Genomic DNA, 25,736 nt, shown 5'->3' with positions numbered 1-25,736 from the left:
TCCATTCTCTCTAAATGACCAAACCACCTCAACAACCCCTCTTCTGCCCTCTGACTAATGCTTTTATTAACTCCACACCTTCTCCTAATTTCCACACTCCGAATTTTCTGCATAATATTTACACCACACATTGCCCTTAGACAGGACATCTCCACTGCCTCCAACCGTCTCCTCGCTGCTGCATTTACCACCCAAGCTTCACATCCATATAAGAGTGTTGGTACTACTATACTTTCATACATTCCCTTCTTTGCCTCCATAGATAACATTTTTTGACTCCACATATACCTCAACGCACCACTCACCTTTTTTCCCTCATCAACTCTATGATTAACCTCATCCTTCATAAATCCATCCGCCGACACGTCAACTCCCAAGTATCTGAAAACATTCACTTCTTCCATACTCCTCCTCCCCAATTTGATATCCAATTTTTCTTTATCTAAATCATTTGATACCCTCATCACCTTACTCTTTTCTATGTTCACTTTCAACTTTCTACCTTTACACACATTCTCAAACTCATCCACTAACCTTTGCAATTTTTCTTTAGAATCTCCCATAAGCACAGTATCATCAGCAAAAAGTAACTGTGTCAATTCCCATTTTGAATTTGATTCCCCATAATTTAATCCCACCCCTCTCCCGAACACCCTAGCATTTACTTCTTTTACAACCCCATCTATAAATATATTAAACAACCATGGTGACATTACACATCCCTGTCTAAGACCTACTTTTACCGGGAAGTAGTCTCCCTCTCTTCTACACACCCTAACCTGAGCCTCACTATCCTCATAAAAGCTCTTTACAGCATTTAGTAACTTACCACCTATTCCATAAACTTGCAACATCTGCCACATTGCTCCTCTATCCACTCTATCATATGCCTTTTCTAAATCCGTAAATGCAATAAAAACTTCCCTACCTTTGTCTAAATAATGTTCACATATATGCCTCAATGTAAACACTTGATATACACATCCCCTACCCACTCTGAAACGTAATGCCTCACGCACCTCCCCCACACTCATATCCTGTTCTTCACTCCTAAAAGATGGTATACCTCCCTGGCCAATGCATGAAATTACCGCTTCCCTTTCTTCATCGACATTTAAAAGTTCCTCAAAATATTCTCTCCATCTACCCAAAACCTCCATCTCCCCATCTACTAACTCCCCTACTCTGTTTTTAACTGACAAATCCATTCGTTCTCTAGGCTTTCTTAACTTGTTTAACTCGCTCCAAATTTTTTTCTTATTTTCATTAAAATTTCTTGACAGTGCCTTGCCCACTCTATCATCTGCTCTCCTTTTGCACTCTCTCACCACTCTCTTCACCTTTCTTTTACTCTCCATATACTCTACTCTTCTTATAACACTTCTGCTTTGTAAAACCTCTCATAAGCTAACTTTTTCTCTTTTATCACACACTTTACTTCATCATTCCACCATTCACTCCTCATTCCTCCTGCACCCACTCTCCTATAACCACAAATTTCTGCCCCACATTCTAATACTGTATTTTTAAAACTATTCCAACCCTCCTCAACCCCCCCACTACTCATACTTGCACCAGCCCACCTTTCTGCCATATATATATATATATATATATATATATATATATATATATATATATATATATATATATATATATATATATATATATATATATATATATATATATATATATATATACAAGGAATTCGCGAGAGCAGGCGAAATATACACAAACACTGATCTCTGGCTGAAGGAGACTCGAACCTACGAACCTTAAGACAAGGTACGCAGTGCTTTACCAATCTACCCACACTGGACAATACCTTGGCGTGTAGCTTGCGCTACGCGTTTGATCCAAGGCAGCCAGCTTTCAGGAAGAAGGCTTACAGCTTTTCATCTCATCCCCTGCATGCATGAGCCTTGCTAGAGATTTGAACAATGCAAGGAATTCGCGAGAGCAGGCAAAATATACACAAACACTGATATCTGGCTGATGGAGACTCGAACCTACGAACCTTAGGACAAGGTACACAGTGCTTTACCAATCTACCCACACTGGACAATACCTTGGCGTGTAGCTTGCGCTACACGTTTGATCCAAGGCAGCCACCTTTCAGGGAGAAGGCTTACAGCTTTTCATCTCATCCCCTGCATGCGTCAGCCTTACTAGAGATTTGAATAATGCAAGGAATTCGCGAGAGCAGGCGAAATATACACAAACACTGATCTCTGGCTGAAGGAGACTCGAACCTATGAACCTTAGGACAAGGTCAGTGTTTGTGTATATTTTGCCTGCTCTCGCAAATTCCTTGCATTGTTCAAATCTCTAGCAAGGCTGATGCATGCAGGGGATGAGATGAAAAGCTGTAAGCCTTCTCCCTGAGAGCTGGCTGCCTTGGATCAAACGTGTAGCGCAAGCTACACGCCAAGGTATTGTCCAGTGTGGGTAGATTGGTAAAGCACAGCGTACCTTGTCCTAAGGTTCATAGGTTCGAGTCTCCTTCAGCCAGAGATCAGTGTTTGTGTATATTTTGCCTGCTCTCGCGAATTCCTTGCATTGTTCAAATCTCTAGTAAGGCTGATGCATGCAGGGGATGAGATGAAAAGCTGTAAGCCTTCTCCTTGAAAGCTGGCTGCCTTGGATCAAACGTGTAGCGTAAGCTACACGCCAAGGTATTGTCCAGTGTGAGTAGATTGGTAAAGCACTGCGTACCTTGTCCTAAGGTTCGTAGGTTCGAGTCTCCTTCAGCCAGAGATCAGTGTTTGTGTATATTTCGCCTGATCTCGCGAATTCCTTGCATTGTTCAAATCTCTAGTAAGGCTGATGCATGCAGGGGATGAGATGAAAAGCTGTAAGCCTTCTCCCTGAAAGCTGGCTGCCTTGGATCAAATGTGTAGTGCAAGCTACACGCCAAGGTATTGTCCAGTGTGGGTAGATTGGTAAAGCACTGCGTACCTTGTCCTAAGGTTCGTAGGTTCGAGTCTCCTTCAGCCAGAGATCAGTGTTTGTGTATATTTCGCCTGCTCTCGCGAATTCCTTGCATTGTTCAAATCTCTAGTAAGGCTGATGCATGCAGGGGATGAGATGAAAAGCTGTAAGCCTTCTCCCTGAAAGGTGGCTGCCTTGGATCAAACGTGTAGCACAAGCTACACGCCAAGGTATTGTCCAGTGTGGGTAGATTGGTAAAGCACTGCGTACCTTGTCCTAAGGTTCGTAGGTTCGAGTCTCCTTCAGCCAGAGATCAGTGTTTACATATATATATATATATATATATATATATATATATATATATATATATATATATATATATATATATACATACATACCGAACGAAGAGTTAAAATTGGTCAATTAGCACAAGAACTCATTTAAAATTAAGTCCTTTCTAAAATTTTCTGTGACATGTTTAAAGATATATTTTTTCATATGGGCTTTTCCCAAAATTATTATTGTTTGCAGTTTTTTTATTCTATTGTACCCCTTGTGCAGATATCCAAGAACTAGCTACAAGCAGTATTAAAACAGGGAAGTGTTTTTGGGTATGCCCAAATGAGATAAATCTGTGGACTAAAATCACAAGGGTATTAAAAGAGGTCAACATCAAAGCTGCTTTCATAGAAAACCTGGAAGCTTTCTACAACAGATGGGAACATAAAAAGTCTGGGCTGAATGGTACTGCCCTTGATACTGGCCATGTAGTCAGAAACTGTAAGGCTGGAGATGATGTCCTGGTAGCCAGTAAATGGGGGGCTGATAGTGCTGTCCTGGGAGACAGTAATGGTGAAGCTGGAGGTGCTGTCCTGGGAGACAGTAATGGTGAAGCTGGAGGTGCTGTCCTGGGAGACAGTAATGGTGAAGCTGGAGATGCTGTCCTGGGAGACAGTAATGGGGAAGCTGGAGATGCTGTCCTGGGAGACAGTAATGGTGAAGCTGGAGATTTTGTCCAGGTAGTCGGGAATTATACGCAGGAAGGAATACATATAAATGACCTCATAGGGGACAGGAGCCATAGTAGGGAAACAAGTGTAGTCAAAGATAAGATAAAACCAATATTGCAAACTAGAAATACCGCAGGAAATAGCAAACAAGAGGACTCCACTAGCAATAGTGAGGATATATTACCAAAAACAACTGGTGGGAGCTCCATTGTTGGTGCTAGGGAGGATAGAAGTAAGACAGGGAAACATGCACCAACAGGGAATACAGTCACAGAAACCCAAGGCAAACGGAAACCAAGCCTGTGCACATACTATGCACTCGGTATCTGCTGGCATGGGAAATCTGGAAAAACAGATGGGACGTGCAACTATGACCACCCTAGAAAATGCCATGCCCATATGACAACAGGAAAATGCAAACTCCCTTCCTGTAAGCTTTTTCACCCTGAACTGTGTACCTCTTCAGTACAGGAAAGACTGTGCTATAACTTAAATTGCCAGGCATACCATCTAAAGGGGACAAAAAGATACAAAACATCCAGGCCATGGGAATACCTGGGTAGCCACAGCCACTCAAGAGGGAGAGGTTTTTTAGTGCCAGGAAGGAAAAAAAACTGGCAGGAAATGGCAGAAATCGTACACCAAATCCAGTCATTCCTGGAGTGGAACCACAGTCGATGGCCTCCACTCCAAACCAACAGATACAGATACTAATGCCGGAAAAAAAATCCCCCCCCCAGTACCAACAATACCACCAGTCCGATAACATTCTTCTTTGCAAATATACAGGGTCTAAAGCCAGCAACAAACAACAAAATACCTTTCATCCGTGGACTGCTTGCAGAGGCAAAGGCAATGTTCGCGGCTTTCACTGAGACCCACATAAAGGATCACTTGGACAACGAAATATGGATCCCAGGTTACAACCTATACAGATGTGACAGAGTGAACAGGCAAAACGGGGGGGTTGGCCTGTACATTGCAGAGTCACTTGTTTGCACAGAACTGCTAAATGCCTCAAATGATGTAGTGGAAGTTTTAGCAGTAAAGGTCGAGAACCAAAACCTAGTCATTGTGGTAGTCTACAAGCCTCCGGATGCAACATCCCAGCAATTCCAGGAACAGCTGTTAAAAATTTACCACTGTCTGGAAAACCTTCCAGCTCCTGCACCCAACATCTTGCTCCTGGGGGATTTCAACTTAAGGCACCTAAAATGGAGGAATATAGCAAATAATATTGTTGCAGTAATAACACCAGGAGGCAGCTCTGATGAAAACTCACACTCACACGAGCTTTTAAATCTCTGCACAAAATTCAATTTAAACCAGCAAATAATAGAACCTACTAGACTGGAGAATACACTAGACCTCATCTTCACTAACAATGATGATCTGATAAGAAATGTCACCATATCAAAAACAATATACTCAGATCACAACATAATTGAGGTTCAGTCATGTATGCGCGGAGCCCCAGACCGACATAATGAGATTAGTCACGAGGGAGCATTCACCAAATTCAACTTCAATAACAAAAACATAAAGTGGGACCAAGTAAACCAAGTCCTAACCGATATAAGCTGGGAAGATATACTAAGCAACACAGACCCCAACTTATGCCTAGAACAGATTAACTCGGTGGCACTCGATGTATGCACAAGGCTTATTCCTCTAAGAAAAAGGAGGAGTAGATGTAAAACAGAAAGAGACAGGCGCTCCCTTTACAGGCGACGGAAAAGAATAACAGAGCGGCTAAAAGAGGTCAATATATCTGAAATGCGTAGGGAGACACTGGTCAGAGAAATAGCAAGCATCGAACTTAAGCTAAAAGAATCCTTTAGGAGTCAGGAATCGCGGGAAGAACTAAAAGCCATAAATGAAATCGAAAGAAACCCTAAGTATTTCTTCTCCTATGCCAAATCAAAATCGAGAACAACGTCCAGTATTGGGCCCCTACTTAAACAAGATGGGTCCTACACAGATGACAGCAAGGAAATGAGTGAGCTACTCAAGTCCCAATATGACTCAGTTTTTAGCAAGCCGCTAACCAGACTGAGAGTCGAAGATCAAAATGAATTTTTTATGAGAGAGCCACAAAATTTGATTAACACAAGCCTATCCGATGTTATCCTGACGCCAAATGACTTCGAACAGGCGATAAATGACATGCCCATGCACTCTGCCCCAGGGCCAGACTCATGGAACTCTGTGTTCATCAAGAACTGCAAGAAGCCCCTATCACGAGCCTTTTCCATCCTATGGAGAGGGAGCATGGACACGGGGGTCGTCCCACAGTTACTAAAAACAACAGACATAGCCCCACTCCACAAAGGGGGCAGTAAAGCAACAGCAAAGAACTACAGACCAATAGCACTAACATCCCATATCATAAAAATCTTTGAAAGGGTCCTAAGAAGCAAGATCACCACCCATCTAGAAACCCATCAGTTACACAACCCAGGGCAACATGGGTTTAGAACAGGTCGCTCCTGTCTGTCTCAACTACTGGATCACTACGACAAGGTCCTAAAATGCACTAGAAGACAAAAAGAATGCAGATGTAATATATACAGACTTTGCAAAAGCCTTCGACAAGTGTGACCATGGCGTAATAGCGCACAAAATGCGTGCTAAAGGAATAACAGGAAAAGTCGGTCGATGGATCTATAATTTCCTCACTAACAGAACACAGAGAGTAGTCGTCAACAGAGTAAAGTCCGAGGCAGCTACGGTGAAAACCTTTGTTCCACAAGGCACAGTACTCGCTCCCATCTTGTTCCTCATCCTCATATCCGACATAGACAAGGATGTCAGCCACAGCACCGTGTCTTCCTTTGCAGATGACACCCGAATCTGCATGACAGTGTCTTCCATTGCAGACACTGCAAAGCTCCAGGCGGACATCAACCAAATCTTTCAGTGGGCTGCAGAAAACAATATGAAGTTCAACAATGAGAAATTTCAATTACTCAGATATGGTAAACATGAGGAAATTAAATCTTCATCAGAGTACAAAACAAATTCTGGCCACAAAATAGAGCGAAACACCAACGTCAAAGACCTGGGAGTGATCATGTCGGAGGATCTCACCTTCAAGGACCATAACATTGTATCAATCGCATCTGCTAGAAAAATGACAGGATGGATAATGAGAACCTTCAAAACTAGGGAGGCCAAGCCCATGATGACACTCTTCAGGTCACTTGTTCTATCTAGGCTGGAATATTGCTGCACACTAACAGCACCTTTCAAGGCAGGTGAAATTGCCGACCTAGAAAATGTACAGAGAACTTTCACGGCACGCATAACGGAGATAAAACACCTCAATTATTGGGAGCGCTTGAGGTTCCTAAACCTGTATTCCCTGGAACGCAGGAGGGAGAGATACATGATTATATACACCTGGAAAATCCTAGAGGGACTAGTACCGAACTTGCACACGAAAATCACTCACTACGAAAGCAAAAGACTTGGCAGACGATGCACCATCCCCCCAATGAAAAGCAGGGGTGTCACTAGCACGTTAAGAGACCATACAATAAGTGTCAGGGCCCCGAGACTGTTCAACTGCCTCCCAGCACACATAAGGGGGATTACCAACAGACCCCTGGCAGTCTTCAAGCTGGCACTGGACAAGCACCTAAAGTCAGTTCCGGATCAGCCGGGCTGTGGCTCGTACGTTGGTTTGCGTGCAGCTAGCAGCAACAGCCTGGTAGATCAGGCTCTGATCCACCAGGAGGCCTGGTCATAGACCGGGCCGCGGGGGCGTTGACCCCCGGAACTCTCTCCAGGTAAACTCCAGGTATGCATTAGAAAACGAGGATCGTTATTTTGAGAGTTGGTTGCTATGTGCAACTCCCAAAAATTTTCACATACGAACTACTAAGACCATCTATGGACAGCTATACGTCATGGAACCTTGGTTCAGAGGACATCTCCACAACCTTCTTCACTACTAACCCGTCCCTTTTGTATGACCTACTTCCACTGGGGAATCCCGTCTACCAGTGACAAAGCCTTCGTGTGCTACCCGTCCCTTACCACCTGACGCCAGTATATAAGCGCCAGCCTTATTGGCCGTACTTCAGATTGTTCACGACTACAGTGCTCTTCATACCAACTCCAAAGCCGAGAGACTGATTACCTCATCTTTTGTATATAGTTCTACTGTCTTCCAATTATGTCCTTGAATTTGTATTGATAAAGCCACTGGATTGCGAAACGTCTATAATAAAGATACTCAGATGTTGCACATGTGTCTAATTTTCAACTACACATCACATGTCAGTAACAATTTCACGTTTTCAATGCATATAATTTTAATCAATCCTACAGAGCCCATGCATCATAAAATATTTGAGTTCAGATTAATTTTATTTATCCTGAAGAACAGACAGGTTACAGAACCAGCTCTTCCCTGAAATAATCTTTCTGTTTAATGTTCTAAACAGAGAAACGTTGTGCCATGAAAACTTGTTCAGCACTGTATACCTTTCCTTCACTATCGTCGGCAATTAGCTATTCGGATCCAGCCTGACCTACCTTCATGCCTTTATTGAAGACTTTTCCTATTGAATAGAAGCACCCAGTTGAATTTTGTGATCCAAGCAGCCAAGACTGGGTTTTTGTGAGACTTTCCTCATCAATCTGGAATATTTGTGCAAAATATAATTAGTTTAACTCTTACTGGCAACAATACACATCAGTTATAGTCAGTTATATTTCATAATCATGATAAACACATATAAAAACATAAGAAGGAGCACTCCAGCAGGCCTACTGGCCCATGCTAGGAAGGTCTAAGTCACATCAACTTAAAAAGGAAGGAGCACTGCATCAGACCTATTAGCACAAACTACTCAGGTCTAACTCAAACCCGCTCAAGTATTTGTCTAACCTATTTTTAAATCTACTCAACGTTTTAGCGCCATTAAGGTGCTACTCAGGAGTTTGTTCCACTCATCCTCAACTCGATTACCAAATCAGTGCTTTCCTATATCCTTTCTGAATCTAAATTTTTCCAACTTGAAACCACTGCTGCGAATCCTGTCTTGGTTAGATATTTTTAGCACGTTATTTACATCCCTTTATTTATTCCTGTTTTCCATTTATACACCTCAATCATATCCTCCCTAATTCTACGTCTTTCTGGAGAGTGTAGATTTAGGGCTCTCATTCTATCCTAATAGGAAAAAGCTAAATAAGAAAAGCTAAATAGTTAATTTATTAGCTTTAAATCTTATCAACTGCAACTGACTTGAACAATATTTAATACTTCTAAATTAACGATTAAATAAAACTCAAATTGTAAATCGAGAGAGAAAAAGTAACCATACATTACATTATTATAATGTAACATATGGTGGAATTTTTACAAGAGTTTAACTGATCGAGAGAATTTCCACTGTCTTTTAACCACGGCAAAAATAAATAATTCTGGCTCATGTAAAGACAAATTAGCATAAAGTGGGAAATGTGAGTGAGTAGTGTATGCAATAAAGATATAGATTTACCAATATAAAAGACTTGGCCTGAGCAAAAGACTTAAGGACAAACGCAGTGAGCCAAGTTGAGCCAGAGTCATCAGCTTTCCCAAAGGCACTAAAGGAGCCATCATTACGACGGTACAGGAGTTGACGCTGATAACCTGAGAAGCAGGAAAATGCATAGTTAGGGAGACAAAATGATCATACAGTGCTTAAGAAACAAATGAAAATGTAAACAAAAGTCCATTTTTAAGTACTTTTATTCAAGCTCCTGGGATAAAAATATCGACGGAAAATAAATTCAAATAATTTGCATGAATATAATATTTTTTATGTACTCCTTAAGGAATATATCTCATGATATGTATGCACTCAGAACAGAAGTGTATATACACGAAGGAAAACTTATTTCAGTATATACACATTTAGTGTACTTCAACACTACATTAGGGATTAAAGTATCGTTGACTGGTGGTGAAGTATTAACATTCAGCCGTCGGCCGTCTCTCACCGAGAGACGGCCGACGTTAAAAAAAAATTTAATAAATCAATAAATATAATGTTATGAACGTTGTAGCGAGGTGGCTAGAGGTAGTGACACTGTTATGTTTGTTAGTAATGTTTGCTGTGAGAATTACGCAGAGAATTTGGAGCGTAGGAATTAGAAAATGGTGTGAAGTCACCGAAAGTATATAACTCTAGAGGGGTGAGGTGAGGCTCTTGAGATGATTTAGGCATTTAGAGAGGATTAGGATAGTGTATAAAATTGGGGTATATAAAAGAATGGGAAAGGGGGGTCCTCCCAAGAATGGTAGGAGGGAGGGAGTAAAGAAAGTTTTGAGTGTTAGGTGCTTGAACATCCAGCAGGCATGTGCAAGCATATTCGATCAGAGTAAACCAATTGGTTTCAATGATTGATGTGCTCTTGTAGTGTGAGCGACGTAAGTGACCTTAGGTTAATATAGCATATTTCCGATTGACAAAAAAAAAAAAAATCGCCTCAAAATCAATACCTCTGCTGGAAGAGGAACAACAGATTGCCTGTTAATGTGCTCATCCAGAAAGCTGACCTCAGGGCTTGGCTGCTAAGGTAAAAAAAAAAAAAACTCGCGAACCCGGTTACACGTTACACTGACCTGTATTCATGTAGTCTGCAAGTTTTTTGGTGACCTCTGGGTTGTCTTGTTTAGTTGCTTTTAAGTACTGGAGGATGAAGATATTGGGGGCAAACTTAAGCATATTCTGTTCTCCGCATCCGCTTGGCATGCGGATTAGCGAATCCAGATTCTGAAAAATAGCAGTAAACACTTTGAATACTTGTCATACAGTCTATGCAAGATATTTCCAAAATATATTTAGTGTCAAGACTTTGTATACAATAATGTAAAGATACATCACATTCTCAACTTTGGAAGTCTCGTACATTAAGAATGAGGGTACCTAAGTAAGAACATAAGAACATAAGAACGAAGGAACACTGCAGAAGGCCTACTGGCCCATGCGAGGCAGGTCCAAGTCTCCTACCGGCTTAAGCCAATGCACCCAACCTAGTCAGGTCAGGTCACATTGACTTAAGGGAGGAACACGGCAACCGACCTGGTAGCACAAGCTATCAGGTCTAACTCACACCCACCCACATCTACTCATGTATTTATCCAACCTATTTTTAAAGCTACACAACGTTCTGGCCTCTATAACGGTACTTGGGAGTTTGTTCCACTCATCCACAACTCTATTACCAAACCAGTACTTTCCTATATCCTTCCTGAATCTGAATTTTTCCAACTTAAAACCATTGCTGCGAGTCCTGTCTAGGCTCGATATTTTCAGCACACTATTTACATCCCCTTTATTTATTCCTGTCTTCCATTTATACACCTCAATCATATCCCCCCTAATTCTACGTCTTTCTAGAGAGTGCAGTTTCAGGGCCCTTAGTCTATCCTCATAGGGAAGGTTTCTGATACATGGGATCAACTTTGTCATCCTCCTTTGTACATTTTCCAGAGAATTTATATCCATTCTGTAATACGGTGACCAAAACTGTGCAGCATAATCTAAATGAGGCCTAACCAAGGATGTATAGAGTTGAAGAACAACCTGAAGACTCCTATTATTTATGCTTCTTGATATGAAGCCAAGGATTCTATTAGCTTTATTGCGAACACTTATGCACTGTTGTCTTGGTTTCAGATTACTGCTAACCAGAACTCCTAAATCTTTTTCGCAATCCGTAATATTAAGATCTACATTATTTAGTTTATATGTGGCATGGTTATTGTCCTGTCCAACATTTAGAACTTTGCATTTGTCTATATTAAACTGCATCTGCCACTTCTCCGACCACTGCATCAGTCTATTCAAATCTTCCTGGAGTGCTCGAATGTCCTCGTCAGAATGAATTCGACGGCCTATTTTGGTGTCATCGGCAAACTTGCCGATGTCGCTCTTTATGCCCTCATCTATGTCGTTTATGTAGATTGTGAACAGCAGGGGGCCCAACACTGACCCCTGTGGAACACCGCTCGTGACACTTCCCCACTCTGATTTCTCCCCATTTATGCAAACTCTCTGCTGCCTATTTGTCAACCATGCCTCTATCCAGGAAAAAATTTCTCCTCCTATTCCATGTGCTTTAATTTTCCTCAACAGTCTCTGATGTGGGACCCTGTCAAAAGCCTTACTGAAGTCCATATACACAATATCATATTCATTACCATGATCTACCTCCTCAAATACCTTAGTGAAAAAAAGTTAATAAATTCGTAAGGCAGGAACGCCCCTTTGTAAAACCATGCTGAGATTCGTTGATTAATTTATGCTTTTCAAGGTGGCTACGAACTGCCTCGGCAATTATTGATTCCATAAATTTTCCCACTATGGAGGTCAGGCTTATTGGTCTATAGTTCGAAGCTAAGGACCTGTCACCTGTTTTGAAAATAGGTATCACATTTGCCATTTTCCACTTATCTGGCACCATGCCAGTTTGTAGTGATATGTTGAAAAGATTAGCCAAAGGTGTGCTAAGCTCCTCTTTACATTCCTTTAGAACCCTTGCATACAGTTCATCAGGGCCTGGGGATTTGTTAGGTTTTAATTTATCTATTTGCCTAAGGACCATGTCACTTGTGACCCTAATAGTGCACAGTTTATTATCGTCCTGTTCTACATAATTTATCATTACTGGAATATCGCTGGTATCCTCCTGTGTAAAAACTGAGAGGAAGTATGTGTTAAAAATTCTACACATTTCCTTATCACTGTCAGTGAGCTGACCCGAGGAACTTTTGAGTGGGCCTATCTTGTCCCTGATCTTACTTCTGTATACCTGAAAGAATCCTTTTGGGTTAGTCTTCGATTCTCTTGCAACTTTAACCTCATAATCTCTTTTTGCTTTTCTAATTCCCTTTTTTATTTCTCTCTTTAACTGAATATATCGATTTCTCAATTGCCCCTCTCCTCTTTTGATTTGCCTATATATGCCTCTCTTTTGACCAATCAGATATTTTAATCTATTGTTCATCCATTTAGGATCATTTTTGTTTGATCTGATTTCCCTATTTGGAACATAATTTGACTGAGCAGCTAGAACTATGCCCTGGAAAGCATCATATCGGCAACCATCACCACCTACCTGACCCTTAGTCAGGTCATTCCAGTTCAGCCCACCTAAGTAATTTTTCAGTCCTATGAAATCAGCCAAGCGAAAGTCAGGGACGGAGACTTGATTGCCATTATTAGGGGAATTCCATGATATATTAAAACTGAGTGATTTGTGATCACTTTCCCCAAGCTCATCATTAACCTCAAGATTATTAATTAGTGTTTCCCTACTGGCAAGAACCAAGTCAAGGAGGTTATTTCCCCTAGTTGGCTCTGTCACAAACTGTTTTAAAAAACAATCCTGGATCGTATCAAGAAAGTCACCTGACTCTAAATTTCCTGTCAAATTGCTCCAGTCAATCTGTCTATAGTTGAAATCTCCCATTAGCACAACATTTTCGTATGTAGATGCCTTACGAATTTCGTCCCATAGAAGTTTACTGCACTCCCTATCAAGATTTGGGGCCCTGTAAATCACACCCAAAATTAGTTTTTCTCGGCCCTCGAGAAGCTGTAACCAAACAGATTCAGTGGCTGACGCTTCTAATTTAATATCTTGTCTAACACAACAATTTAAATTGTCTCTGACATACATCGCTACTCCACCACCTTTCCTGTTGACCCTGTCAGTGTGGAATAATTTATAGCCTTGTATGTGACATTCAGAGGGCATCTCTCTATCTTTCAGATTGAGCCAGGTCTCTGTTATAGCAATAATATCTATGTTTCCTGCACTTGCAATTAATCTTAGCTCATCTATTTTATTTCTTACACTCCTGCTATTAGTATAGTAAACCTTAAGGGAGCTAGTCCCTTGCTGCCCTCTGCTGTCCCCCTTTGTTTGCTGACCTGATCTATTGTCTTTATTTATAACTTCATGCTGAATGCCTTTTATACATTTACTGTTTCCAACCCAAGTGTTGCAACCTGCTTGTTTCCCACACACACCCATACCTCTATCTTCCATCAGTTTAAAATCATAGGCATTTCACCAATGGCCTTCTCAATCGAGTCTGCAAGTGCTACCACCCCAGCCCCAGAGAGATGTACCCCATCCCTTGCATACATATCATGTTTGCCATAAAAGTTGTTCCAGTTGTCAATGAATGGGATTGCAAGTTCCTTGCAGTATCTGTCTAGCCAGCAATTTACACCAATTGCCCTAGACAACCATTCATTTCCTACTCCCCTTCTAGGCAAGATGCTACATATGATTGGGATCCCTCCCTTAGACTTAATGAAATCTATAGCTGACCTGTACTTATCTAGCAGCTCTTCTCTCCTACCCTTCCCAATATCATTTCCACCAGCACTGAGACAGATAATGGGCTTGTTCCCATTACCTGACATGATATTATCCAGCCTGTTGACAATGTCCCCAACACCAGCTCCAGGGAAGCACACTCTATCTCTCATCTTCTTATTCCTATTACAAAAAGCACGGTCAATATATCTTACCTGAGAGTCACCAACCACAAGAATGCGCTTACCTCCATTAGCAGGGGCAGTAGTACCCTTACCTTCACTGGCCACTGAAGTACATTCATCCTGAAGAACAGAGAAGCGATTTCCTACCTTCAGATCTTCACTCTTAACTTTCCTTACTCTGATGCGCCTTCCATACTGTGAACCACTCGCCACAGTGCCAGACCAGCTTGTGTTAATTCACTATGCTAATTAACAGTGGTAGTAATTACAATGATGCTAATACTGGTATTAACACAGTACTGTTAATTATTAATTATTAGCAGTGATAATTCACAACACTTAATTTCGGCCACTGGAGAGTAGACTTCACTTTATATTCTCCCCCTCTCTCTTACCCCACTTTTTTTTTTTTTTACTTTTGTCAGTATAGTGTAGTTACCCAGATATTATGTAGATGAATGGTTCAGAGAACCGACAAGTTGGTAAGTTAGACACATGTGCAACACTTGGGTATCTTTATTGAGGAAACGTTTGCCTAACCCTTGGGCACGACCTACTTCCACATTGGACAAATGTGATACCACCTACGATTGCTGCACCTCTCTTGCCTACGGTATATAAGCTACTTCCGCACATATGCTGTATTTTTTCCAAGATTGATGGACTGACCACATCGACTCAAGGCTGAGGGACTGATTACCTAAAACTTCTCAAGTTCTTCACCATCCTCCTTTGTATGGACTGATGAAGCCACTGTGTGGCGAAACATTCCCTCATTAAAGAAACCCAAGTGTTGCACATGTGTCTAATTTAACCAGATATTAGCCGGGGTGGAGTCTCATTCCCTGGGGGTAGGGAAGAGATGTCATACCATTATTATTATTAATTATTATTATTATTATTATTATTATTATTATTATTATTATTATTATTATTAATGTAAAGCGCTAAATCTGCGAGGATCATTCCATGGAATCCACGGAAGAAGTGACGAGGTTCGATCTTCCTTGGGTTAATCGTGAGACAAACAAGGAACCTAACTGTACTCCCCGGGACGTATGACTGACTGATGCAATCAAGTTACAGTGATTGTGGCGACCATAGTTTCGAGAGGCATAGTTTTCTGGAAGGAATCGTGTATATTTAAGGCTAAATAACACCGAGCTTGCCGTCATTCTAGAAAGAAACTCGTTTCCAAAGTCGGGAGCGGCCCAACTTGAACCCAGTTTTTTTTTTTACGGAGTTCACTTTCACCTGCGACCACCATCTTTAAGTCAGGGGTAGTGTTTAGAGAGATTTCCAGTGTTCGGGTCGAGACACATGTCGGGAGTATCCTCAGTGGAACAGGGTATTTTGATAGTGTTGTGAAAGGAATCAACATCGTAGCACATCGAAAAGAAGACACCACCTACACATCACAGTTAATAGCCAATGCTACATTACTTTTATATAATAAGACAGATAATACTCATTACAGAGACCTGCCGCATTCCAATCATGGTATGGGGACAACAGCTCGATTTCAGTACAGCAATCATCTACTGACCCAGTCACAGAGCAGGAATCACCATGCTCCAGTCTTCAGGCCATTAACGGTACCGCCATTGAATGGATCAACTGACTACTGTCTGTGTCAGGGCGCTACTCCCAGAACAAGCTTAAACGTACATACCAAGCCGAGACCAAGGCGCTACTCCCAGAACAAGCATATACGTACATACCAAGCCGGGACCAGTCAGCAAGTGGTCAGTCAATTATTAGTTACCAGAGAGAATCAGTTAAAATATAGTCGGTCGACCAGTAATCGTGGAAGAAAACCAAAGATGAAGAAAAAACGAGTATGTGTTAGTGACGCGATGCATGTTAAAACTAGGATGGCCGTGCATATTGACAGTAATTTTAGGTGTAGCTTGTTTCTGGATGTACATGAATGGAAGATTAATGTACCCAGCAGTGCTTTTAAACTGTGTTCATTTAGTTGAGCCAAGTGATACAAGTGACTAACAGATTTTATAAACTGTCATATAATAAACTGTTATATAATATTCGGTGTATACAGTAAACTACTTCTAAAAAGTGCTGCACATACTTACGTTTAAACAGCAAAGGTGAGGTGTATAGGATTCTGAAACAGCCTGTCTAAAGCTCTCGCTTCACACAGCGAGGGCCTGGGTTCGATTCCCAGCCAGGGTAGAAACATTGGGCGCGTTTCTTTACACCTGTTGTCTATGTTCCCCATCAATAAAATGGGTACCTGGGTGTTAGTGGACTGGTGTGGGTCGCATCCTGGGACAAAACTGACCTAATTTGCCCGAAGTGCTCTGCATAACAAGGGGCTTTCTATATAGCAGTATGTCATTGATGTCAACTAGACCTGTATACCTTGTACATGTACTTGAAGTAAATAAAGATATTATTATTATTATTATTATTATTATTATTATTATACTTACGAAAGGTCAACTTAATGAAATAGGAAAAAGATGTAAAAAGCAGGACCTCATCCCTAGTGGGAGGGATAAAGAGAGTTACCCACAACTAAATGTAAAGCGCGCAAGACTTCACCTCCAGTGAGAGAGAGAGAGAGAGAGAGAGAGAGAGAGAGAGAGAGAGAGAGAGAGAGAGAGAGAGAGAGAGAGAGAGAGTAGGTCACCCACTACTTCTTGTAAAATACAAGTTCTCACCTCCAGTGAAAGAGAGAGTAGGTCACCCACAGCAGTGATCCAGCCTCGCTCTGAGCCCTCCACAATAGCTGGTGGAGCAACAACTTCCCAAGACTCCAAAGAGTCTGTGCCAGCTTTGATATCTGTACAAAATAAAATGTGCATTTTATAAAAGAAACAAATATAAATAGTAGAATAACCCCAGGAAGAGTAAGAAACAGCGTAAATATTTTTGGTCTCATTGGAGTCCTCATCAGGGGGGTAAACAACAGCAGGGGAATAACTGCTTTCTTTTGTTTGTTTGAGGAAAGAAGAAAATGCATTTAAATAAGTATCAAAATAAGATGGCTTTATATAAACGAAAGCGTATCATCTCTTCTGCATAAAAAGTGATCAGAAGAAACGGTAGCGGAGCATTCTCTTCATATTCAACTCAACAGCTAATATTTCTCTTAAGTGAATTAATACTTTATGTCTGTTAATGTACAGCAGTTTATAGTTCATAAATCTTACCTCTGGCGCAAACATATTTTGTCCAAGCGTTCTCCCTAGGGAAGCCCTCAGCTTCCACATCAATGGCCCTGATCAAAGTGTCACTAAGGGCAAGAAAATATTAAGAGTTATCTATAGTTCTTCTTTCCTAATTTCAGTTAATATATATATATATATATATATATATATATATATATATATATATATATATATATATATATATATATATATATATATATATATATATATATATATATATATATATATATATATGCAACAACATTTATATTGTATTTACATAATAAAGTACAAATTTAATACTATGCTAAATAGAAAAAAATTAAAGTATGAAAGAAATTAAGTATCGTATATAACTTAGTTATAATTTCTAAGACGCTGTAATGTTTCATACATACCGGTAATGGTAGATCTCTGTTTCATACATACCGGTAATGGTAGATCTCTGTTTCATACATACCGGTAATGGTAGATCTCTAATGTTTCATACATACCGGTAATGGTAGATCTCTAATGTTTCATACATACCGGTAATGGTAGATCTCTGCTTCATACATACCGGTAATGGTAGATCTCTAATGTTTCATACATACCGGTAATGGTAGATCTCTAATGTTTCATACATACCGGTAATGGTAGATCTCTAATGTTTCATACAAACCGGTAATGGTAGATCTCTAATGTTTCATACATACCGGTAATGGTAGATCTCTAATGTTTCATACATACCGGTAATGGTAGATCTCTAATGTTTCATACATACTGGTAATGGTAGATCTCTGTTTCATACATACCGGTAATGGTAGATCTCTAATGTTTCATACATACCGGTAATGGTAGATCTCTAATGTTTCATGCATACCGGTAATGGTAGATCTCTAATGTTTCATACAAACCGGTAATGGTAGATCTCTAATGTTTCATACAAACCGGTAATGGTAGATCTCTAATGTTTCATACAAACCGGTAATGGTAGATCTCTAATGTTTCATACATACCGGTAATGGTAGATCTCTAATGTTTCATACATACCGGTAATGGTAGATCTCTGCTTCATACATACCGGTAATGGTAGATCTCTAATGTTTCATACATACCGGTAATGGTAGATCTCTAATGTTTCATACATACCGGTAATGGTAGATCTCTAATGTTTCATACAAACCGGTAATGGTAGATCTCTAATGTTTCATACATACCGGTAATGGTAGATCTCTAATGTTTCATACATACCGGTAATGGTAGATCTCTAATGTTTCATACATACTGGTAATGGTAGATCTCTGTTTCATACATACCGGTAATGGTAGATCTCTAATGTTTCATACATACCGGTAATGGTAGATCTCTAATGTTTCATGCATACCGGTAATGGTAGATCTCTAATGTTTCATACAAACCGGTAATGGTAGATCTCTAATGTTTCATACAAACCGGTAATGGTAGATCTCTAATGTTTCATACAAACCGGTAATGGTAGATCTCTAATGTTTCATACATACCGGTAATGGTAGATCTCTAATGTTTCATACATACCGGTAATGGTAGATCTCTGCTTCATACATACCGGTAATGGTAGATCTCTAATGTTTCATACATACCGGTAATGGTAGATCTCTAATGTTTCATACATACCGGTAATGGTAGATCTCTAATGTTTCATACAAACCGGTAATGGTAGATCTCTAATGTTTCATACATACCGGTAATGGTAGATCTCTAATGTTTCATACATACCGGTAATGGTAGATCTCTAATGTTTCATACAAACCGGTAATGGTAGATCTCTAATGTTTCATACATACTGGTAATGGTAGATCTCTGTTTCATACATACCGGTAATGGTAGATCTCTAATGTTTCATGCATACCGGTAATGGTAGATCTCTAATGTTTCATACAAACCGGTAATGGTAGATCTCTAATGTTTCATACAAACCGGTAATGGTAGATCTCTAATGTTTCATACAAACCGGTAATGTTAGATCTCTAATGTTTCATACATACCGGTAATGGTAGATCTCTAATGTTTCATACATACCGGTAATGGTAGATCTCTAATGTTTCATACATACCGGTAATGGTAGATCTCTAATGTTTCATACATACCGGTAATGGTAGATCTCTAATGTTTCATACATACCGGTAATGGTAGATCTCTAATGTTTCATACATACCGGTAATGGTAGATCTCTAATGTTTCATACATACCGGTAATGGTAGATCTCTAATGTTTCATACATACCGGTAATGGTAGATCTCTAATGTTTCATACATACCGGTAATGGTAGATCTCTAATGTTTCATACATACCGGTAATGGTAGATCTCTGTTTCATATATACCGGTAATGGTAGATCTCTAATGTTTCATACATACCGGTAATGGTAGATCTCTAATGTTTCATACATACCGGTAATGGTAGATCTCTAATGTTTCATACATACCGGTAATGGTAGATCTCTAATGTTTCATACAAACGGGTAATGGTAGATCTCTGTTTCATACAAACGGGTAATGGTAGATCTCTAATGTTTCATACAAACCGGTAATGGTAGATCTCTAATGTTTCATACAAACCGGTAATGGTAGATCTCTAATGTTTCATACATACCGGTAATGGTAGATCTCTAAGAGATTAAACCTAATGGTTATTTTATTTACAACTGATTACTGTCCTTGAAAGAAGCTTCGTATACATTAAGAACATCAAGAGAGGTTTCATTTTTGAACTCCACTATTTTTTTAGAATTGGTAGAAGTTCATGGTGAGTGTGGATTTCGCTTTCCATGTTCTCGCATATGTTTCAGTGGTAAGGCATTAATAATTTAGTATCAACATCTGCTGTTTTGGTTTCATTTTTCTTACTCTATAATAACTATGTAATACTGGCTCTCATTTGATAATTCTTCGATTAAGCCAAGTCTTAAATTGTAGTGGTGAGAATTGTGACAAAGTTTGAAAAATAAATTAAATGCGTAGGTTTGCATAAACTCGTGAATTCTAATAATAAATTCCCACTGTATGTATATCCAGGAAGGTTAACATGACGTCTTCGCACCACTCTAACATGACGTCTTCGCACCACTCTAACATGACGTCTTCGCACCACTCTAACATGACGTCTTCGCACCACTCTAACATGACGTCTTCGCACCACTCTAACATGACGTCTTCGCACCAAATAATTTTCTCTCTTGTCCTTAACATGTACTGTCTTTCCAACATTTTTTTTACTTATGCTTAAACATGACGTCTTCGCACCACTCTAACATGACGTCTTCGCACCACTCTAACATGACGTCTTCGCACCACTCTAACATGACGTCTTCGCACCACTCTAACATGACGTCTTCGCACCACTCTAACATGACGTCTTCGCACCACTCTAACATGACGTCTTAGCACCACTCTAACATGACGTCTTAGCACCACTCTAACATGACGTCTTCGCACCACTCTAACATGACGTCTTCGCACCACTCTAACATGACGTCTTCGCACCACTCTAACATGACGTCTTCGCACCACTCTAACATGACGTCTTCGCACCACTCTAACATGACGTCTTCGCACCACTCTAACATGACGTCTTAGCACCACTCTATTTTAAATCTAATGCTAGAAACCAAATAATTTTCATTTGTACCCACATCTTGTCCTTAAACTTCATTACTAGTAGTCTGTCCTAATTCCAACATTTTTTTTACTTATGCTTAAACCAACTTCACTACATATGCTATTAATAAACTGGTATAAAATACAAACAAATTGAGGAAAATGACATGTGCGCAAATTCTTAAGACGATGTCTTAGTGTTTGCACACGTCATGGATATAACACACCAAAAGGCATGTGTCACTGCATTCAGTGAATTTATTTTAATCCCAATTTTAGGCAGCTTGAATAACCCTCGTGTAGTCAACAAGCTTTAAACCCAATTAACCTACTAACCGCAGGTGCCCTTTTCCATACGTTATTTAGGTTTGGTAAGGGTAAGCTAGCGTCAATTAACCAAATTTAACCAATCATAACATACAGTAATACCAATAAATGCAGTAATATATAAAGGCGAGTGTCTTGATGCTGGAACAGAAAACGGGGAACTACTTGCAAAGTACATATTTCATGACTCACGAAATCGTAATGACACGATTGCAAACAAACCGCGGATTCATATCCCGCCCGTGGTATGTTTTGTTTACATATTTCATGCATGAACTGGAGAAGGCTAATAAAAATTAAAAAAAAATGAAAACCGATAGAAAATTGCTAATCCCTTACTATAAACTCACGAGTAAGAACAACTAACATCCTTACAAAGATTATAACCAATCGTCTGAGGGCAAATTGAAAGAAAATCGCTGAAATACCTGAACAGAAAATGAGTTAAATATACAATATAAAAACAATCCAATACAAATTACTAAAATACAGCCAATACAGACCTTCAAGGGTTATGAAAACATGACAGATTTTCACTGTATGTTAAGCAAAAACACTTAGTTGTATATATTCTACACTACGACCTGTTGGTTGATTTGATTATTTGAGTTTAAAGCCTATCGACTACACGAAGGTCATAAATTTAATTAAGCTTCATGCAGCCTGGTCAAGAGTCAAGAATACGTTAATTTCCAAAACAGGGATTAAGGTAAGCTTTGAGTATATACACAATGAGATACATACACTTCTCGGTGTATATATGTATACCACTTATATTTTCCTTTTGTAGACTCTGTCAATACTGAAGCGTGGAAACTATAAAATTAGTTGATTTCACCATCAAAGAGTTCTGGGTTGCAAACATGCAAGGCTCTAACTCAGTCAAAGAGTTTTGGGTTGCAAACATGCAAGGCTCTAACTCAGTCAAAGAGTTCTGGGTTGCAAACATGCAAGGCTCTAACTCAGTCAAAGAGCTCTGGGTTGCAAACATGCAAGGCTCTCCCTCACTCAAAGAGTTCTGGGTTGTAAACATGCGAGGGGCTCTAACTCAGTCAAAGAGTACTGGGTTGCAAACATGCAAGGCTCTAACTCAGTCAAACAGTTCTGGGTTGCAAACATGCAAGGCTCTAACTCAGTCAAAGAGTTCTGGGTTGCAAACATGCGAGGATCTCCCTCACTCAAAGAGTTCTGGGTTGCAAACATGCGAGGCTCTCCCTCACTCAAAGAGTTCTGGGTTGCAAACATGCAAGGCTCTCCCTCACTCAAAGAGTTCTGGGTTGCAAACATGCGAGGCTCTCCCTCACTCAAAGAGTTCTGGGTTGCAAACATGCAAGGCTCTCCCTCACTCAAAGAGTTCTGGGTTGCAAACATGCGAGGCTCTCCATCACTCAAAGAGTTCTGGGTTGCAAACATGCAAGGCTCTCCCTCACTCAAAGAGTTCTGGGTTGCAAACATGCAAGGCTCTCCCTCACTCAAAGAGTTCTGGGTTGCAAACATGCAAGGCTCTAACTCAGTCAAAGAGTTCTGGGTTGCAAACATGCAAGGCTCTAACTCAGTCAAAGAGTTCTGGGTTGCAAACATGCAAGGCTCTAACTCAGTCAAAGAGTTCTGGGTTGCAAACATGCAAGGCTCTAACTCAGTCAAAGAGTTCTGGGTTGCAAACATGCAAGGCTCTCCCTCACTCAAAGAGTTCTGGGTTGCAAACATGCAAGGCTCTTACTCAGTCAAAGAGTTCTGGGTTGCAAACATGCAAGGCTCTAACTCAGTCAAAGAGTTCTGGGTTGCAAACATGCAAGGCTCTAACTCAGTCAAAGAGTTCTGGGTTGCAAGCATGCAAGGCTCTAACTCAGTCAAAGAGTTCAGGGTTGCAAACATGCAAGGCTCTAACTCAGTCAAGGAGTTCTGGGTTGCAAGCATGCAAGGCTCTAACTCACTCAAAGAGTTATGGGTTGCAAACATGCAATGCTCTAACTCAGTCAAAGAGTTCTGAGTTGCAAACATGCAAGGCTTTAACTCAGTCAAAGAGTTCTGGGTTGCAAGCATGCAAGGCTCTAACTCAGTCAAAGAGTTCTGGGTTGCAAACATGCAAGGCTCTCAGTCAAAGAGTTCTGGGTTGGAAACAAGCAAGGCTCTAACTCAGACAAAGAGTTCTGGGTTACAAACATGCAAGGCTCTCCCTCAGTCAAAGAGTTCTGGGTTGCAAGCATGCAAGGCTCTAACTCAGTCAAAGAGTTCTGGGTTGCAAACATGCAAGGCTCTAACCCAAAGAGTTCTGGGTTGCAAGCATGCAAGGCTCTAACTCAGTCAAAGAGTTCTGGGTTGCACACATGCAAGGTTCTCAGTCAAAGAGTTCTGGGTTGGAAACAAGCAAGGCTCTAACTCAGTCAAAGAGTTCTAGGTTGCAAACATGCAAGGCTCTCCCTCACTCAAAGAGTTCTGGGTTGCAAACATGCGAGGCTCTCCCTCACTCAAAGAGTTCTGGGTTGCAAACATGCAAGGCTCTCTCTCACTCAAAGAGTTCTGGGTTGCAAACATGCGAGGCTCTCCATCACTCAAAGAGTTCTGGGTTGCAAACATGCAAGGCTCTCCCTCACTCAAAGAGTTCTGGGTTGCAAACATGCAAGGCTCTCCCTCACTCAAAGAGTTCTGGGTTGCAAACATGCAAGGCTCTAACTCAGTCAAAGAGTTCTGGGTTGCAAACATGCAAGGCTCTAACTCAGTCAAAGAGTTCTGGGTTGCAAACATGCAAGGCTCTAACTCAGTCAAAGAGTTCTGGGTTGCAAACATGCAAGGCTCTAACTCAGTCAAAGAGTTCTGGGTTGCAAACATGCAAGGCTCTCCCTCACTCAAAGAGTTCTGGGTTGCAAACATGCAAGGCTCTTACTCAGTCAAAGAGTTCTGGGTTGCAAACATGCAAGGCTCTAACTCAGTCAAAGAGTTCTGGGTTGCAAACATGCAAGGCTCTAACTCAGTCAAAGAGTTCTGGGTTGCAAGCATGCAAGGCTCTAACTCAGTCAAAGAGTTCAGGGTTGCAAACATGCAAGGCTCTAACTCAGTCAAGGAGTTCTGGGTTGCAAGCATGCAAGGCTCTAACTCACTCAAAGAGTTATGGGTTGCAAACATGCAATGCTCTAACTCAGTCAAAGAGTTCTGAGTTGCAAACATGCAAGGCTTTAACTCAGTCAAAGAGTTCTGGGTTGCAAGCATGCAAGGCTCTAACTCAGTCAAAGAGTTCTGGGTTGCAAACATGCAAGGCTCTCAGTCAAAGAGTTCTGGGTTGGAAACAAGCAAGGCTCTAACTCAGACAAAGAGTTCTGGGTTACAAACATGCAAGGCTCTCCCTCAGTCAAAGAGTTCTGGGTTGCAAGCATGCAAGGCTCTAACTCAGTCAAAGAGTTCTGGGTTGCAAACATGCAAGGCTCTAACCCAAAGAGTTCTGGGTTGCAAGCATGCAAGGCTCTAACTCAGTCAAAGAGTTCTGGGTTGCACACATGCAAGGTTCTCAGTCAAAGAGTTCTGGGTTGGAAACAAGCAAGGCTCTAACTCAGTCAAAGAGTTCTAGGTTGCAAACATGCAAGGCTCTCCCTCACTCAAAGAGTTCTGGGTTGCAAACATGCAAGGCTCTAACTCAGTCAAAGAGTTCTGGGTTGCAAACATGCAAGGCTCTAACTCAGTCAAAGAGTTCTGGGTTGCAAACATGCAAGGCTCTAACTCAGTCAAAGAGTTCTGGGTTGCAAACATGCAAGGCTCTCAGTCAAAGAGTTCTGGGTTGGAAATATAAAACAGGAGCGTACACCGGTAAGCTGTCCTAATATACAAGTACAGTTAGAAATAGAAATACAAATAGCTAGAGCTTCACTTTAAGGGGCTACTAATAGAGTATTCAAGAGGTTGCTAGTAGAATTACAGCAAATCAACCACTCAAATCATTATGAAGCCCTGTGTAGTCTGCAATCAATCAAACAAACGGGCTTCCACATGGATAAATTGTCATTTTTGTGGAAATTGGTGTCACGCCCCTTGTGCAGGTATGCAAGAACTAGCTACAAGCAGTATTAAAACAGGGAAGTGTTTTTGGGTATGCCCAAATGAGATAAATCTGTGGACTAAAATCACATCGGTATTAAAAGAGGATAACATCAAAGCTGCTTTCGTGGAAAACCTG

At 40.7% G+C, this 25,736-nt stretch overlaps 1 protein-coding gene across 3 annotated transcripts in view; it reads right to left on the bottom strand.

The window, feature by feature from the left end:
• The window catches only part of LOC128684950 (murinoglobulin-1), a 206,200-nt gene that overhangs the window by 53,749 nt on the left and 126,715 nt on the right, over nt 1–25,736 (bottom strand). For all 3 annotated transcript variants that reach the window (XM_070099615.1, XM_070099712.1, XM_070099663.1), the window contains exons 18-22: nt 17,632–17,714; nt 17,140–17,261; nt 10,561–10,711; nt 9,452–9,585; nt 8,481–8,585 (exon numbers count right to left, since the gene is read on the bottom strand). In XM_070099615.1, coding sequence (XP_069955716.1) covers nt 8,481–8,585; nt 9,452–9,585; nt 10,561–10,711; nt 17,140–17,261; nt 17,632–17,714 — 595 coding nt within the window. The remainder of the gene's footprint in view (nt 1–8,480; nt 8,586–9,451; nt 9,586–10,560; nt 10,712–17,139; nt 17,262–17,631; nt 17,715–25,736) is intronic.

This window comes from Cherax quadricarinatus, chromosome 1, assembly GCF_038502225.1.
Source record: "Cherax quadricarinatus isolate ZL_2023a chromosome 1, ASM3850222v1, whole genome shotgun sequence".
In the NCBI taxonomy this organism is placed as follows: Eukaryota; Metazoa; Arthropoda; class Malacostraca; order Decapoda; family Parastacidae; genus Cherax; species Cherax quadricarinatus.
The sequence above is the reverse complement of the archived record's forward strand: the minus strand, read 5'-3'. Positions and strand labels throughout refer to the sequence as shown.